This window comes from Cryptotermes secundus, unplaced genomic scaffold (genome assembly GCF_002891405.2).
Source record: "Cryptotermes secundus unplaced genomic scaffold, Csec_1.0 scaffold776, whole genome shotgun sequence".
Classification (NCBI taxonomy): domain Eukaryota; kingdom Metazoa; phylum Arthropoda; class Insecta; order Blattodea; family Kalotermitidae; genus Cryptotermes; species Cryptotermes secundus.
The window spans coordinates 187,875-208,025 of record NW_019742976.1 but is presented as its reverse complement, the minus strand read 5'-3'; the positions used below and the strand labels follow the sequence as shown (position 1 = coordinate 208,025).

The 20,151-nt window shown below is 35.4% G+C and overlaps 1 protein-coding gene across 3 annotated transcripts in view; it reads right to left on the bottom strand.

Annotated features, from left to right (window-relative positions):
* LOC111873656 (protein N-terminal glutamine amidohydrolase) overlaps window positions 1–20,151 on the bottom strand; it is a 35,946-nt gene that overhangs the window by 3,056 nt on the left and 12,739 nt on the right. For 2 of the 3 annotated variants that reach the window (XM_023868561.2, XM_033755152.1), the window contains one exon: window positions 15,170–18,235. In XM_023868561.2, the coding sequence (XP_023724329.1) occupies window positions 18,129–18,235 (107 nt within the window). In that variant the 3' untranslated portion in view covers window positions 15,170–18,128. Of the gene's footprint in view, window positions 1–15,169; window positions 18,236–20,151 lie in introns of those variants that run through there. The other variant, XR_002844413.2, reaches the window with a different exon arrangement.

The following is a 20,151-nucleotide window of genomic DNA, read 5'->3' as shown; positions in this document are numbered from 1 at the left end:
GGTCACTGAAAGCTAATTAAAAAAAAATACACACATGTAAGGCTTTCAAAATGTATTATTGAAAACACAATTCTATTTCATAATAATGCAAAATAACAAATTTGTTACATGATCCAAAATGTGTCAAATTAGTTACAAAACTGAACAGATGGGAATCTAACCACAATATGTAATATTTGTAAATTACAAGAAACTGCTTTCATTCTTAGCTTTAGAAAAAGAGTTTATATTTGGGAACAAAAGCATTCACTTTTACAAGATTATGTTTTATGAATAAAACAATTCTCAGCAAACCCCATTCATTTTAAATGGTTGTTTGTTACGAAATACAAACATACATATGGAAGGGACAGAGAGGAGCTGGCAGTTGAATTAAAAATCTTTTCAATTTGGACTTTCTCATAAAAGTAAAGCGAGATTATGGTTTCCAAAATGTATTAAAGTAATATTTTGTATTCTTTCACACTACTGTAATACATTAAAAAGGTAAAGGTATCCCTGTAATAGGCCATGGAGGCCCACAGGGTTGTGAGATATTGGGGATCCCACATTTTCTTGACAATTAGCTCACAGATGGTGGTTAGGTTGTTAGCCTTATGAGCCGGCTGCCCTTTACCCCCAGGAATATTCCTGGTTCTCATTTCTGTTAGAGGCTGAGTCAACCCCAGGGTCATAGTGAGGCTGGAAGGATGGGGTAAACTGAAAAAATCCACCTCATCAGGATTCGATCCTGCGACCTTCCGGCTTGTAGCACAGTGCCTCAACCAACCATGCTACCATGTGCCCCACTGTATTACATTAACTTCAGGGAAACTAGAAGCATATAGAATATGTACATGCAGGTTCCTATATGTTAATATGTAGGAATCTGACAGGCACAGAACTCTCATATTAAGTTCAGACAGAGTAAAAGAATGTTGCTTTACTTCAAAAATCCCCAAGGATAAACATGTATGTGGCAAAAGCAATTTAACTGACTACTGCTAGAGCGAACTTTATTTTTCACTTCCTTTTAGGCCATGATGGGAAGTAAGTTCCATGGGACATATAGTACTAGTACACTCCCTCCCCTCCACATGCAATAATATTAAGTCTTGAGAATGGAAAGACAGATATTCATGAGTATGTGTGTATGTATATATATATATATAAGGAAGTCAATACATATAAAAAGAGAGAAGGCAGAGATTTGCAGTCTTATTCATTGATAAATATCACACAAAGAAATGTGATGCATAGCATACAACAATCAGGAGAGACAAGAGTTGGGTGTTAGATATTATCACACGCCAAATTCATATGTAATAAATACCTACCCGGCCTGTTTACGATTAAAACATTCCAGTCATATCATGCCATTTCCCATGATGAACACAATGGTATGCAATGATAAAAGCATTTTGAGGAAAAATAAAAAATTAACATCCCTAAAATAAAGTGTAAAAAAGGACAAAACTGACATAAAATATCATATAAACATATACACCATTAACATATAAGCAACAACCAAACTTACAATACAATACAACAGTCACATCATAATATTTACAAGGAATAATATGAGCCATACTGTATCTCACTGTCCTTCCAATATCTATATGGAGACAGAAAGTTTAATATTGGTTTACACTTTGCAGTATCTGTGTATTTACTTCATTGCTAACATGTCCATACTCTGCATCTGTTTGACTATTCTTTTATAGTGGTTCAGAGAATTTTTATTTCTTTCCCAAGCTTGTTTCTCTCATGTTTCAATGTTAAGTGTGCATAACTCACATTAAAGCACCATTACCACACCAGCCTCAGCAATCAGCACAAATTACACCACTGATCAATATAGATGTTTAAAAACACACAGAACAACAATAACAGCAGATAAATTATAAGGGAATACTGTATCACAAAATGTGTAAACCCTCATTTAGCATTTCTGTTTCCTAACTGGAAGGGAAATGGAATGATTCATATACAGTTCCCAAGGGAAAATGAAATAGAAAATTTGACTAGAATCTGTTACAAACTTTGCGACATTATATACTTCACTGATGTATCTTACCTACAAGTGAACAGCTATTACCAACTCCTGAAGTCCTGATATCACATAGTATAATAATAGTATGATCAGTATTTAATGACAAGAGGTTAAAGGTAATGGAAATATTCAAAGGTTACAAACTGCAGTACATATTTTTGATTCTGATTCAATAAAGTTTACAATAATATATATTAAACATTTAAATTGGACTCAAAGGCAACGAACAGGCCTTCAATAATAAAATAGGTGTATAGTCAGGATCTGGAATAGCAAACTGCACAGGTGTAATGCTCAGTGATGGAGCATGACTTTTGATTATACCTTCTTTTCAGTTGTGATTAATGATAACTTGAGTCTTTCCTTAGTCTGTGTGGTGTGTAGGTTAAGTATGGACCCTCTTGAAAATACACAATACATGCTCAACACACACTGGTTCTTTGAATAGTTAACAAGGCAGACACTTTTCTAGTAATGCTGTATTCAGATCTGAAGTGATCAAATATTTGATGTCTGTAAAAATTGTTTCAGTGAATAATTAATGGAAAGTTCAGTTTTCAAAAGCTGAGAATCAAAATACTCTCTGCACGACTTCACTAATGACTCATACACAAAACTTTAGGGTATCAATTGGTCAACTGTTCTTTCATAGTGTTGATTTCAGAGCACAGCCAGTAATAAGTTTTTAAGTCATTATTAATCACTGACTCATTCTCTTATGTACCAATTCTCAGTGTTCTGGGCCTCCTTGTTAGTAGCTCTCATTTTCTGACCAAACCTTATCAAACCTGATGCACTTGCTTCTGTTAAATAAATCCTGAAATTCTTCCACCTGGAACACTAACCAATGTCACTATTTTTGGTTTGTATAACTTCAAAAAAGTTTCATTTTTGGCTTGTGGTAGTACTCCTGAAAATATTTTCAGATAAAAATTTAAGTGAAAACTTATATCATATCCTCCAGCACACATATGAATTTCACCGTCCTGCTCCTGTTTGCTCAAGTTGTCTATGTGCTCTGTGACCGCCAACCACACGAGACTGGAATGCCATGCACCCCCCTTCTACACCTGAATCCAGTACTATGTCATATCTCTTCTACTCCTGTGTGTGCTCACAAACAGATAATGTTAAGCCTGAAGGAGCTGTCTACTAACACCTCTGCTGGGCTTGCAGAAGGTGGCAGATGATGCATTACTTTATCCATCCCCTGTCAGCATGTGCAGTACTGCTGAACCATGAAAGAAACCATTTACTTCATTTTCAAAGCATTGGTGGGGAAACACATTTAACATCAACACTCCACCACTGGTTAGCAGTGTTGCCAGAGAATATGTTGGGAACACATTTGTTAACAAACATCTTGCTGCTGAAACTGAAATTCAGACATCAAGTACACCAAATTAGAGACCTGTTCTGTAATTAGTCTTATAGCCATCCATCAATTAACATTCAAATATTTCAGAAGAAAATAAAAAATGAAAACTGTCTTTTATAACAGTTCTTCCAAGCATGTTACAATTTTTATGTGCCATTATTAGTAGAAAAGGAAACAATGCCTAACAGGAACACTCTTGTTCGATTTGAGGTTCTCACAGCAGTGACTATGGAAAGAAAGTATTTATTCTGGGATATGTAGCTCACCATGTTTCAAAAGAACATACTGCTTCCATTATCGGGGCTGAAGAGTAAGTCAGAAGAAGCAGACAACAAGCATAGCTGCGTGCTTCTTGATGGCTACCTACTTGGCTTAATCTCTGACCCTGAAGAGAGAAGCATATGTTCCTCTGAAACATCAGTGAACTACCGGACCACACAGAATTATGTCTCAGAAGAAAGTACCCTTCAAGAACACTCTTCATTATGATTTCTATTTATTATCCACACAAAACAATTCACTGTTATCACCATATCTCCTTCTATGGCATGTTCTTCACAGACTCTAATTTATGGCAAGTCTTAGCTGCTGAACATAATGTAGGTGCTGGATATATATTTCTGTCTTTTTGCTGTCTGTGTTCAGCGCCAGCTATTCTAGCAAAAGAACTTAAGTTTCACAATAAAAGTACAGAAGTGCAGGCACAAAACATGGCAATCACGATTCTAAAATAAACAAATCCAACATAAAATAAAAATATTTTATTTTTCAATATGCGTCAACCTTACAAGAACATAATTATTATTGGAAACTTACAAGAAGTGTTTCCCAAAGCACTGCAGATAATGTTTCAATAAATTGATCATCAAATGAAGCTTGATAAAGAATAAACCGCATTATCATGTACCAGTCCATCAGCTCATTAGGAAATGCACAAAATCAAGTACCTTTTCATATTACCTCGCTAATGACAAATGGACTACTTATAAGGAGGATAAGAGAGAAGCTGTGTGCATGGGCTGTATGTATATGTTGGGACTTGGCTTATTCTTTGACCCTCAAGGTGGAAGTGATATGTTCCTTCAAAAAGTTGGTTTACTTTCAACAGACTACACAACATTATATCTAAGAAGACAGAACTCTTATAAACACTGCTGTGAGGACCTAAAATCCTGCAAGAGGTTTCTGTCCAACAAGAGTTTTTGTTTGTAAAGATTAGTTGCTAATGATGAAACAACTGGTCTCTCTAACAGAAAAATTAACTCTGGTTTGGAGATACTGGACTGAAAACAATTGTTAAACTGTACCATGCCCAGTAACTTAAAACATGAATCCAAAAATCATAATGAGCATGAAATACTATTAAGCTCAACCAAGATGCTCATACATTACAAATGTGACCATATTTAAAGGCCCTCCAACATTCCCTCTGGCACAGTACACATATTTGCATTTTCTGCTGATTTCATAGCAACTACCTTTATTGTTTGCATCCTGTTATGTATTATATATAGTACTAATATACAACCTTCAACACAACCAATTTGTAATAAATAACCAATGTTACCGTATTACTGTTTGTTTTATTATGTACATTTGCTACATGTTTCAGTCTCGCTGGATCATCTTCACACAATTTTTCATGAAATTTGTTATTGAATTGCATTTCTATGTACTTCTAACATTGATCCACAATAGTAATCATTAACATGAATTTCATTACAGTACCTGTGTTTCATTATATTTTGGATATTAGTCTTAAAATGTAAAATGTTACTACTCGATTGAAAGTTAAAAACTGGAAATTAATTTTTTCTCTATTATTTAGCATGGAGTAGAAGTCTCTGATGATGTGTCATAGAGTAATGGGTTCTCTAAGAATCTGCATTGTTTTTCAATTATCTGTGAACCTGAAAAATAGATTATATATACTCTAATATGGTTCAAGTTTGGGTGATGTATAGTCACGTGGTGTGGTGTAAATGGTTACTTACATATTATGTGGCTGTTTTCCACATGTATGTGAAATTATGTTCTATTTTCCTTTTTAGTGCTGGTGGTAAAGTTATTCTGTAATGAGAGCAGATATTTTAGTGGGGTTTTGTGTGTTTTTTATTTGTTATTTCCTCTAACTCTGGTTTCTTTTACTTATGTGTATATTGTATTGTGTCCTATATAGGGGTGCCACATCTTTTTGCTGTTAGATAGTGGTTGTTCACATTATGTGTTTCTATTTGTACTACTATTTAATGTCATGGTGGGTATGTTTCATAGGTCATGCAAGAAGACATGGCACCCCCTATGTAGGACAAGATACAACATACACATAAATAAAGAAACCAGAGTTAGAGGAAAGAACACATAAAACGACACATAAGAACTGACTAAAATATCCACTCATTACAGAATAATTTTACCACTGGCACTAAAATGGAAAACAACATAATTTCACATACATGTGAAACACCGTCATGTAATATGTATGTAACCATTTACACCACACCATGTGACTATGTCACTCAAAACTGAACCATATTAGAACATCCATAATCTTTTTTCAGGTGCAAAAAGAACTGAAAAACAAAGCATATTTCCAGAAAACCCATCTACTCTATGACATATCACAGACTTGTACTCCATGTTAAATAACAGTAAAAAACGATTTTTAATTTTAAGTTGTAACTCTCAACTGGATTATAACATTTTATATTTTAAGACTAAATCCAAAATACGATGAAACACAGGTACCATAATGATTACTAATAGAGATCTGCATTAGAAATACAATTCAATAATGAATAGTATATTTCATGAAAAATTGCCTGATGATGATCCAGTGAGACAAACACGTAGCAAATGTACATAATAAAACAAACAGTAATATACTCATAGTATTATTGGTTATTTATTATGAATTTGTTAATGACAGCTATATAATAATACTATAGATAGTAACTGTCTACTTACTACTTTATCAGCAAAAGCCTTTCACACAAGGCCTATAAACACTGTATAACATTACATTAGGCCGATTGACTTCTTCGTACTGTTCCACACATTCTAAAACACACACACTTGTAGTATAGTTTTCTAAATCTAAGAAAATGTAAAATACTAGCAGCTGTCTTTGGTAAGAGCATTACCATGCTACATTGCTGGTTTTCAATGCAGGTGCCAAGAATTCCATGTGAAGAGAGAAAACAGGTTACCAGTCACTGCTTACCCAAACTTATTTTGGGAAGTACAAAACAAAGTTCTGAATAATGAATGTAATTGATAAAGACACTAGCACCTGAGTTTCCAAATAATAAGAAAGTCTTTATTATAACAATTTGAGAAATTTCAACTCAATTATGGGACATTCAGCTGTCCAAAGGCAGAATGAACAGACCTTTCAACTAGCTGTTCCTAAAAACCAGATTAGGGCCCTATGTAACTGCAGGAAATTTTTGTGTTCAGCAGGTCCCTAACATACTGCTTTGTTCTTAACACTCCACATATTCTCCTACATGTTTATTCTTATACATTTAAGTGCTTCTGATCCTAGCATTTCTATCTGAGATTTTATGTTAAAATGTTGGTTGGAAAGAGTAGAAAGAGCACTCAGTACTCTGAAGAAAGTGGTGGTATTAACATGTTCGCTATCAGACTCTCAGTGGACAATTTAAATGCCTAACCCAAGATTTTTAAGCGCCAGGGTACTCTTACTGTATTCACTGACCAGTAATATTTGGAAACACTCTAATCTTAAACTATGACAGAAAGGACTGTTTGCACATGTTGCTATCTGACCTAAGTCAGATGTGGGAGTAAATGTGTTAATGCATGTAATGGGTGGAACTTCAGCATAAAGATAATGCAGACAGTGGTGGTGTGAGAGCTGAGGTTCTAACAGCAGTCACTGTGAAGAGTGCTGTCTTTTGGGATATTATGCCACATACTCTGGTAGAAGTTTACTGATGTATTGTCTCCATTTCATGGTCAAATAGAAAGCAAAGCAAGCAAGCAGCAGACAGCAAGCTTGCCTGGCTTATCTCTCTGATCCTGGAGATTTAGGTCTACATTCCTCTGAAACATCACTGAACTTCTACCAAACGATATGATGTAATATCCCAGAAGACAGCAATCTTCTTAATACAGTGCTGGGTTAACGACTGCAGTGATTGGAGGAATTAAAGGAGAAATTGCTGACTATGCTATTCCCAAATTATTGTATTGTATTTATTACATGTTCCAGCACATCCATACAAGGCCGAAGCCATTGGATACAGAGCCTGTCATGACACAAGCTTGCTAAATCAGCAAATTAATGGATAACAGCAAGGACTCAAACCAAGGTCTGTGAGTGCAGAATATTACTAGAGTGAATCGGGCAGAGTAGACAGAAAATTTTAAAATAAATTACCCTTACTATTTCTCAAGCAAAAGTGCTCTACAAAGTTTTAAGCCTATAAACGAGACATAAGCATTTGCCAGCATTTAAAAAAATGATCTGGTGCATGCATTCTGAATCAGTGAGTTGAAGTTCTACTGTAGGTCATAGAAACATAACTGGACAAGCTGTCCATGATATACACAGGTTCACAACACAAAAAGTGTAAAATGAAACATCTTTATATTGCAGGACCCAAAATACTAAAACATTCTTACATGGTAAGGTACACAGTAATACAGTACTCCAAAGATGCAGGTACATTAATTACTAAATACTAATTAAATTTTTCATGTAATTCACTCCAACCGCTCTCAAGGGAAAAATATATGGGAGGACAGTACTCGCACTGAAATGGAATTTAAGCAAACAGGATGTGGATGGTACAGCAATGAAATCCTTGACTAACTGTGTGATATTAGCTTCTCAAGAACCTGCATTTTTAGAGCCACATAAATTAATCCATCTGCATACACTGAAATTTAAAATACCTGGGTTCTTACATTACTTGTTAGTTGTTTCATTTACAAGAACTGGTGCCTTAAAGCATATTCTGAGATTGAGAACTTAATGTATTTTCTGGACTACAAGACACAGCAGAATATATGGTACACCAAAGTTTTAAGCAGCAATCTTCAGGGGTAAATAGGGTATCTTACACTCCAGAAGATACAGTAAACTGTCTTTCCATTATTAATGGTGTGCAAATTTGTGTTGTCTGCTTTGAAAACCAGCATTTCCACCTCTGAATCAAAAACATCATAGCAGCAAATCTTTTAATGGCATATATATATAAGGGCCGCACCATAGCTCAAGCGGTTAGTTGCTGGCTTCCCGCTGCAGCAGCCTGGGTTCGATCCCGGGTCTGGTCAAGTGAGATTTGTGGTGGACAAAGTGGCACTGGAGCAGGTTTTCTCCAAGTACTTCGGTTTCCCCTGCCAATCTTCATTCCACCAATTGCTCCACAATCACCCTCACCTATCATCTGGGGCTGGTACAATAGGCCAGAAGTGGCCGCAGTACAAGGGACTTAGTTCCACCCCACTAGCAATAAAAAAATTATACATATATCTTTCCATCTATGGTATACACATAAACAAAACACTGTTCAGAGGAATGTACTGAGAATTCAACTTACTTCAGAACAATCGATCAAAAGAGATTTAAAAGGATTGGGAAAGACATGGCAAAAAGAGACATATAAAAAATAAAGGTGGAGAAAAAAGGAAAGTATTTTAAGGCAAGTTTCTGAAAGAGCACACATCCACTGACACACTGGTGGTTTACTTTAGAAATGAATGACAGAGAGAAAAAAAGGTGTCCAGAAATCATATTAAAATTGTCAATAATTATTCAAACTGTCACTGAAGCATCAGATGCACATCTATCAACAGATTAATGCTTATTAAATTGTGGTTACAGAGGATTTGGATTTTTGAAAAAAGAAACATCTACAACCCTCTTGTACAATTCTGTATTTACAGCTACAATATAAGATCCTTCCACTTCAGATACACAAGTCAAGAAAGTAAGAAGGTTTACATATGAGAAAACCAGTACTCCAGATTTGAAACAAACTTTCTGATTCAGACTCATGAACTTTAGATAATTTGTTGAGTGTTACCTGTTCAGCAGTCCTGAGTTCAAATCTCAGCCTGAAGAATGAACATCATTCAAAAGTTTTTTATGGTTTCACCCAGGCCCTCCAGCTATATGTTAGGATAGTATTTCAAATTAGACCAAGCCTGCTTCCTTAGAGATTTTTTTCTATTCATTATTCAGTAATCGTACCATCTCTTGTGGCTTGAGTGTTATTTCTGTGAGATAATTAGCACAGAAGAAATAGAAAAAAATAAGTGAACACATAAAGGTGGTGCGTGTACTTCGATTAGAGGGCTCACGCATTGTGACTGTGCGTAAGGAAATAGTTTTGTAGCGAGAAAGGTGGCATTTATTTAAAGTCAGAGGAAGAACGGTTGCACTAGTGTTTTTTAATTTTGCAAACTCTCTTTGCTCAATAATCTGAAAACACAGTTAAGAATCTGAATACAGGTGAAGGTCTGATTCAGCGTTCTTCTACTGCAGTTTGGAACAACTGGTCCGCCATATTGTTTTCATGGAAATTTAGATTAGGCTTTAAACAGAAACACAAAGGCTAAAACGGTGAAGGAAGTGAAATTTCACATTGAAGGTAAATCTTAGTGAATTTTAAGTGATTAGAATAAAGTGAAAGGTGTAGTCGTGAAGCGTTAATCTGATATTACATCCACGTTTGTGTGTAGCATTAAGTGAAATAATTCTCGTGGATCAGCTTCAAAGTAAAGTGAACTATAATAAAGTAGCTAAATAGCGACAGTATTAGTATACATATTGTAAAGATGACCGGTAGCCTTCCGGGTAAATGTGAAGCTTGTCGTAGATGGGTAACAAACGGCATTATTTGTATTAACTGTGACTGCTGCTTCCACATAAACTGTGCAAGCACCAGTCCAAATTTAGCTGACAGAAACATGCCATGGGTTTGTATGTCATGTAAGTACCATAGGCATGCTAAGCATCAGGAGGAGAGAATCAGGCACCTTGAACTTGAATTAAAGATAGCTAAAGAAGAAATTAGAATACTGAAAGCTGGGAATGTGAATAGTAATAACGGCAGAGAGCAGAAAAATTCAGAAAGCTGGAACAAACCAAAAAATTCAAAATCTAGGTATCACAGGTTCTCTGCTGGTGATGCTGAAGTTAAACTGAGCAACAGATTCAGTGTACTGGAATCAGACATTCTGTATGTTAGGCAGCAAAGACAGGTTCTCTCTGAGCATGAGGGCAAGGAAGTAAGGCCAGTAGCAAAAGAAAGATACTACTGCTGGGTAGCAGTCATGGTAGGGAAATTGGACCCATGCTGAAGGAAAGACTAGGCGAAAGATTTGATATTGTCAGTATCTTTAAACCAAATGCTCCTCTGGCAAATGTTGTTGAAGACCTAGGGAAGCTTGGTAAAGACCTTACCAAGCAAGATCATATTATTATAGTGGGAGGGCCAGGAAACAGCCTGGATAGAAATTTAAATTATTCTATAGAAAAGGACATCAGCCATATTGCAGAGAGGACAGCCAATACAAATGTGGGGTTTGTCAGCCTCTTCAGGAGACACGACAAGCCGTGGATGAACGATAAGGTTAGGAGAATGAATCTTCGGCTTGAACGGGCACTGATGGGATCTGGTATGGCTCACATTGGTATTATTAACTCAGATTATTTTGTAAGAGGTGATTTCACGACACATGGTCTCCACCTTAATTCTCAAGGCAAGAGGAAGCTGACACATTTGATTGCTGAAAGGATGATGGCCTTATGCCTAAAATAAGCAGTATTCCTGTTATAACCTGTGCTAGAGCCTCGCCTTTTTTAGATTAAAATCAAAACCATATAGGTGTTTAAAAAATATTGATTGCAATTACCAAGATTCAGAAATTCAAAGCAAAAATGTAAACTCAAGAAACTTACCATTAAATATATTTCATCAAAATATCAGGGGACTAGAAAACAAAAACGATGAATTAATACACTCTTTTGAATTAGATGGCATTAATCCCCATATATTATGTTTAAGCGAACATCACATGGTGGCACAGGATTTACTACACCTCACATTAGAGGGTTATTTATTAGGTTCTAGTTTTTGCAGACGAAACCGACAGAGAGGAGGCGTGTCTATTTTTGTTAAGAAAGATAAATGCTTCAATAGAATTGATATTTCACATTACTGCACAGAACAAGTTTTGGAAATTTGTGCTGTTCAATTAGAAACTAAAACATCTAACTTAATTATATTATGCCTGTATAGATCTCCAACAGGGGATTTTAACCAGTTTAAAGGGATTAGATGCTATTTTAAAGTATTTATACAATCCAAAGTCTGAATTCTTGATTTGTGGTGACATAAATATAGACTATCTCAGTGACAGCAATCGAAAGAAACAAATGAACTCATTATTAACAACATATAATCTGATACATACTGTAAACTTTGCAACAAGAATTCAAAATGACTCTAGTACATCAATCGATAATATTTTTGTTGATGTTACAAGATTTAGCTCCTCCTCCACATCTCCCATTATAAATGGCCTATCTGATCATGATGCACAGTTTCTTGTGATGGACAATTTGGCTGTAGCAGGTAACTTTATACATCAGAAGCAGAGAATAAGAAAAATAAACAGTGAATCAATAAAGCAATTTCAGCTCCTTCTAAAAAGAGAATCATGGGAAGGTGTTTACAAGGAAAATGACACCAATAATAAGTACAACTTGTTTCTGTCTTCTTTTCTAAATATTTTTGAAGCCAGCTTCCCAATTAAATATAAAAATGTGCGTGAACTAAAGAATGACTGGATCACACAAGGGATAAAAATATCTTGCGAACATAAGAGGACTTTATATGTTAACAGTAGGAATAGTAATAATCCAAATATAAGAGCATTTTATGTTAAGTACTGTAAAATTCTTAGAAATGTTATAAAAGAAGCTAAAAGGCAGCATTATAGCAGACTCATAGCAATGTCAGAAAATAATATAAAAATGACATGGAACATAATTAAAAGGGAGAATGGAAAATGCATTTATCTGAAGAGATGCTGTCTCTTCTGGCTAAATCTGAGAAAGCAAAGGACCTAGAGACAGTTGCCAACGACATCAATAAATTTTTCCTAACAACTGCTGAGAGCTTAATTTACATCAGATGGGAAATGAAAATGCTTTGTCAGTTTTGAAAGTTGCGTTTCCTACAAATTTTCCTAGTATCAAAATCATCCCAACAAATGAAGCTGAGATAAAGAATATAATACGCATTATGAAACCAAAAAACTCATCAGGTTATGATGAAGTAACAAGTAAAGTTCTGAAAGCTTGTTCTGATTTAATTAGTTGCCCTTTAGCTCACATTTGTAATCACTCATTATACACAGGCGTTTTCCCAGACCGCCAAAAAACTTCAATAGTAAAGCCACTATTCAAAAAAGGAGATAAGTATAGTATGACGAACTATAGGCCGATTTCATTATTATCTGCTTTCTCTAAGGTACTTTAGAAAGTCATGTATAGTAGGATAAATCAGCATATGCATTGTAACAACAGATTGGTCCCAGAGCAATACGGCTTTAGGAAAGGTATATCCACTGAAGATGCAGTCTTCAAGCTAACAGACAGTGTCTTAAAATCCATTAACCAAAAAAACCTGTGGGAGGAATTTTCTGTGATTTAGCGAAGGCTTTTGATTGCGTAAATCATTAATTTTGTTAAGTAAACTACAATTCTATGGCATTTGAGGAACAGTGTTAAAATGGTTCAAATCCTATCTAACAAATAGAAAACAAAAGGTTGAAATAAAATCGCCTAAACACAGTCAGAATTTCTTCTCAGACTGGAGAACAATAAAACATGGAGTTCCCCAAGGATCCATCCTGGGACCCTTGCTTTTCATAATATATATAAATGACCTTCCACCAATAATAAATATCTCATCAGAACCCATAATATTTGCTGATGATACAAGTGTCATAATTTCTAGTAACAATTTTGATGATTTCTGTGCAATGTCTAACAGAGCACTCTCTCACATGAATAAATGGTTCAATGCAAACAGACTTGCCCTAAATCTTGATAAAATGAAGGTAACGAAATTTACAATAAAAAATACTCCTCAGTATGTTTTAAATATTGGATATAATGGAAAATATATAGAAGAGTCAGTAAATATGAAATTCCTTGGCTTGCAAATTGATAGCCACCTAAGTTGGTCAGACCATATAGATAAGTTGATTCCTAAGCTAAGTGGAGTGTGCTATGTGGTTAGGTGTATGTCTCATGTCAGCAATACTGAGACTCTTAAATCAATTTATTTTGCCTATTTTCACTCTGTAATTAAGTATGGAATAATCTTTTGGGGCAACTCATCTTACAAAAGAAAATTGTTAGATTAATGGCTGGTGTTAAACCAAGAGACTTGTGTAAAAATCTTTTTAAGAGACTACAAATCCTAACTCTACCATGTGAATACATATTCTCCCTAATGATCTTCACTGCAAAAAACCAAGAATTCTTTCCAACTAATTGTACTATTCTCAGTGTCAACACAAGGAATAAAAATCAGCTTCATAGACCAATTGCCAGCCTCCAATGTTTCCAGAAGAGTGCATATTATGCTGGCATTAAAATCTTCAACAGCCTACCATAAAATATTACAGCTCTTATAGATAAACAGGCACAATTTAAAGCAGCGCTAAAGAGATACTTAATTACACACTCCTTTTACTCTGCTGAGGAATTTATGCTTTCGAATAACCCAAAGTGTATGTAATGTATGGATTTTATTGACACTTCACTACTTTTGTGAACCTTTTACTACTATTGTGACTTTGTTTTCATTGGTCAATTTTTTGCAATAGTTTGATTTGTTCGTGTATATGTATTGTATGATTTTTTGACTAATTCCACATCCTATGGTCTTTCTGACTAACACAAGGATCTATGGAATGCTATATATATGTTTGTATGTATCATATGACACCACAGAAGTCTCAGCTTACTGCCAGTACTGTTACTTAAAACATAAATAAATAAAACAATACACCATATTAAAGATGGAGATACATGGTTTTTTATAACCTAGCAGTAGAAGAAAATGACACAAGTACTAGACTGCTCATAATGTTCTCAACACTTTAATCAATGGCATTTCAAGTGATTTTCTTATAATGGTGTCACACCACTAGTAAGAAGGCAGACTACAGCATGCAGTATTAAAAATATCTGCTAAACTAAGCAAACTGAATTATTAAAATTTGATTGTGAAGATGTGTGCACTTTCTGCATGTAAATTACATTTTTACATTTTCTTGCAACTTTATTTTCTTTAACAACTCACAGTAATTCTCAGACTGAGGTTAGGAAGCTCATGTTTTCACACCAGCTTTTAAGAAAACTGAACTGGGGGAGAGGGGACAATAAAGAACTTAATGTGGAAACCAAAATGTCTGGATGTTTGAGATTACTTCAAGAATCATTCTCTGGCAGCAACACCAGATTACATAATAATACAGCCTATATATTTGCTCAACCTACAAATTTCATATTTCAGCATCCTGTTACAAACCTTTAATTAAACGTATATGTATCCACAGTCTGACAATAATGCAACAATTGTTTATTCACCATTTAACACTTATCACAACATGTTTCGGCCATAGTTGGCCATCTTCAGGTGTCTTAATGCATCCAAACTGTTACACTGCTCTGATGTGCGCTAAAACCATGCACTGCAGTTCACTTAAAAATAACATAAATAATTAATTAAATCCATTAAAATTTTCTATTAAAACTTTTTTTGTAAAATCCTATTCCACTTCATAAGGGGCATTGTCCACTTGTTTGGAGCTATGTGATTATTCCTGAAAGTTCGTTTCTGCAGCTTGCTTTTCTGTTTGTTAGCCTGTTGTTTTGCTATGTCTGCAATCTGTAATGTGCCCCCTTGCTTGTATGTTGTTCCCTCTAGCAGCGTGTGGCATTGTCTTCACTAGGCACTAGGCACATCAGAGCAGTGTAACAGTGTGGATGCATTAAGACACCTGAAGATAGCCATCTATGGCTGAAACATGTTGTGTTAAGTGTTAAATGATGAACAAACAATTGTTGCGTTATTGACGGACTGTCGATACGTAAGACGCTTAATCAACCTACAAAATTCACCATTCAAGTCTGACATATACATCAAGCATTTCCAAAGTGATTTAGTACTGAAAAGTAACTGAATTTGTATATTTGGGCCCTTGCCAAGAGTTTTAAAATCACCCTATACAAGAAGCATAATTGAAGTTGGGTTTAGACAAAGGTGATCACATGCAACTTGTAGCACATTACTGATTTGTGGCATACCATGACTGCTGCCCGTCAATATATGGTACTCTGTTGCTATTACTGTAGCATGTGACTATAATGTTTACACTGAAGCAACAAGTTTTCTGTGTTTGCAGTAATTGTATATATCCCACAAAATGCTACTCTCTCTCTTAATTTTCAGTTAAAAAAAAAAAAGCACTTCATCTGATCAATCCATAAATCACATCCCAATATACCCAACATAAATAAATAAACTGATGTATTAACAAATTTACCAGGATGAGATACTGGATGAGAACAGATAACAAACAACATTACATAATTATGATTTCACACTGTCAATCCATTTGTACAAGTATTCCCTGATGATCACTTGTTTGAGCAGTCAGAGCGAACATCACAGTAACTGTAGGATTATGTTTTACTATGTCTACCAAGCCTAGAGGAGATGAAGACTTGTATGCATTCAGTAATCAGCAATAGACAAAAACACATGTATTTTTATCTTTTGTAACATGTGACTTGGTATATTTCCACTTCAGTTGGAGAGGATGGCAACTGCAAGAAACTACAAATTACATAGTTCTCTTCCTTTGGTCTAAACCCACTTATGTCATAAAAAGAGGTTATATTTTTCTAGTTAGAAAAGTCAATTGTAACATTTCTTTCAACAAGCCTTAATCAAAACAAAAATCTGTATTCAATGTATAAACAGTCATATATAGTAATACCCCAGTGCCCCAGTGTTTCTATGGAAAACACACTGAAGAAAAACAATGTTCTTTGCAGTTACACACTACTTTGGCCACTGAGCAATGAAAAGGCATATGACATGATGTTCAAAGGGATAAAATGCCATCCTTAAATGTTGGAACATTTGGGAGATAATGTTCTTAATTTCAGTATTTGTTCACAGGATCACAACTAGAGTTACCTTTCCTCTACATAAACAATGCCTGCAAACCCGAAGCACATTTTATTTTAATTAAGAAGAGTAAAAAGTAAGCATAGAACAAAGAAGTTTTAAAGTTTTCTAAGAAACTGGTAGGACTATGGCCAAGAATTTGTCTCTTGTTATTTGTAATATAGGTAATCATTAAACTGTTGAGGTAAACCTATTTCTCTAAGAGTAACTATTTTTGTTTATTAACCACAAATTCTTCAAGCAAAAAGAAATAGGAAATTCAATTCTTTCTTTATATAAAAAACAAGCAGTTTTTTAAATTGTTTTCAATATGCATATGCATCATCAGAAAACATAAAAAGCAAACACAATATTACCATGTCACTTCTACCTCAAAATCTGACCAACAGTAGTAAATTTGAATTAAAACAAAAACATGCACCACATACTACATTCAGCATTAGTATATTTTATTATTACCACCACTTTCATATTTGGTTTTAATGTCACATACGAAAACGGCTGTAAAGGATGTTATGTATGTATGGAGGGATGGCTTCTTTCATTATTAGCAAGCATTCCATGCCTCCATGTAAGCTTTTGCATTAATGACCAGCATTAACAAAAGTTTATGAAAATTACACATCCTCTATTATAATTACTAAAGGAGGAAATAGAAAGCCAGTCAAATTCACAAAAAATTAATCTTTCTTTCAATATAAATCACAAAAGAACAATGAATATGAAAACAAGGTAATATGGTATAAAAATAACCTTGCTTTTCCAGGAAATCATATTTGTTCTTATATTTTCTCTGCTTGTTATTTTAGTGATGTGAGAATAGTTGGATTCCTCCATTATGTGTGGGGGGGATTTAAAATATTTCTGGTAGCTTCACAACATGAAATTATTCTAAAATGAAATAAAGCAATGAATTGAATTATATGACAAGTCCCTAATACAGAGTTTTGTAGAGATCAGCCATTCTAGTCTTTCTCTTCATCAGGATCATCAAGCATGGCTGAATTCCAAACAAAACAGTTCTGTTCTTAACAAATGATAAACAAAGGAAGTACTAATATTTCTCTTTATGAATGCATTATCAGAAGTATGAGTGTGCTAGAAATAGCAACACATTTATTACCCATAAAAAAATACACTAAACTGCAACACTCTTGATGGCATATCTTCTGATTATGAGTGTCCTCTGTAAAACAGACTAGCATGATACAGCAACTTTAAATTCTAAAAAGGGATTGTTGTCTTTTTATTAATGCTGATTATTAAATGCAAGAAATTAGTCATTCTTCTGCATACTCAAAACTTTAAAAGAGAAATTTACTTCTACCTTTTATATTCTTATAGCCTTAACTGTTTGAATGAGGTGAAGCCTGCTTTACAAACTGATCATACTTCAATCTGCTGGTTAAGAATGAAAAACAGAAGGTGACAGCTCATAACTGCCAGCACAATACTCAGTCTCTGGCTACAGCTGCTGGTAAAAAGTCTTCACAAGTTGTGTCAGGTTCATGACTTGCCCAACACCCTTTGTTGGATCCATATTGATGAACTCATCCAAATTATGGGTGCTTGCTGTAAAACATACCAAAATCATGTGATCTCTCTTGTGCATATCAAGTGCAAGGTATGATGACTTTGAGGTAAGGGAGGGCTGTGCCAATTAGTAATAAAAATGGTCTTCATACCCTTACAACAAAGTGTTCTTAGAAACTGATAGTCTAACTGCAAGTGCAAGCAGCCTCCGTAGTCTAGGGGTAACGTTCCCACCTCATGACTCAAGGTACGCGGGTTCAAACCCGGTGGAGGTCGTGGAATTTTTAAGGGCGGAAAAATTCAGGGAACAAGTCCTCCGGGAGGGACTTTAAGTCGTGTGTCCCGTGTCGTAGATTTACGGCACGTACAAGAACCTCATATCTCTAGGAGACCTCTGAGCTAAATTAGTCAACAATTTCCCGCCCAAGTAGTTTCCAATGCCTCTGGTAGATGGGGGAAGTATCAAGGTACCAAGGGCCGACCTCGTTGGCTCAACGGGGCTGATACCATGCACCAGTACTGGTAGGGTATGGAGACTGGTAGAATATCAAAGGGGTACATAACAATAGATCAACAACTGGTCCCGGTGCATGGGGAAACCCACCCCCTCCAATAATAATAATAAATAACTGCAAGTGCAGTTAATTTGCATACTTAAAATTAGCATAAATATATGCTGATATCACACAATAACTTGTGATAACATACACTGTTAAAACTGCAGATTTTGATATCAATTTTCCACATCACATAATCCAAGTAACACACTTCCCATTGCACCTTATTTACAAATAGTTCCCGTAAAAACGGGCAAACTTTATGTTCCTCTAATAATTCGTGATGGGCACTCCAACTGATGTGTGTCTGTCTCTATCTTTGAAGATAAAGAATAATCACAAAATGAGATTATGTTTATCAAGCAGATTCTAAAGGGCCCTTTGTGACATTTTGTAACAAGCTTATTTTTTAGTGAGGAGTTGTCAGCCCCATGCCCAACCCCAAAGCTGAGGGAGCATCCCTTGTCGGTTGTCCACAACTGCTTATTCAATATATTCACAGTTACCCATATCTGAAAGACAAAAGTAATGAGTTTGCAATGAACAGTAAGAACAAGAACATTAGAGACCTGTATAGAGGACTAAATTAATTTAACAGGGGATACCAACCTAGAAGCAACTAAGTGAAGGATGAGAATGGTGATCTGCTTGCAGATTCCCACAACATTTTGAAGAGGTGGAAGAACTACTTCTCTCAGTTACTGAATGTACATAGGGTCAGTGTTATTAGGCAGATAGAAATACATAGAGTTGAGCCATTAGTACCCGATCCTACTTCTTTTGAGACTTAAACTACTACTGCAGAAATCAAATAGGTTATACATCACCTGGCAGCGATCAAATTCCGGTAAAACTGATTCAAGCAGTAAGTCAAACATTAGTCTGAGATCCATCAGCTAATTAATTCTATCTGGAATAAGGAAAAACTGTCTTATCAATGGAAGGAGTCTATTACTGTACCAATTCACATGAAGGGCGATAAAACTGACTGCAGTTATTACATCCATTGATATTTCATAGAATCATACCTGACAGCAGCTTGTTATTGTCTTGTAATGTTGAAGTGTTTCAATCCATTGTGCAATCTGCAGCAGAAGCATTCACATGCCTGAACAAACAATGCTTTCATTGAAGAAAGCAGTATTCTGGGATTTGGCACCGTGTATAGGTGGTGTTAACCACGTTTCGGAGGAACGTATCGCCTCCATCTTCAGGGTAGAAGGAAAAATATAAGAAATCCGCAAGCGAAGAGACCGTGAGAACCGGGAAAAGCAGACTGGTGTTGGAAATATACACAGCTATGTGAGAGCAGTGAAGGAAGGGGGGAAGGGCAAGTATACAAGTGAAATCAGTAGTGTGTGAGGGAGGGGGGAGCTGGGACAAGCAGGGTTTTGTGTT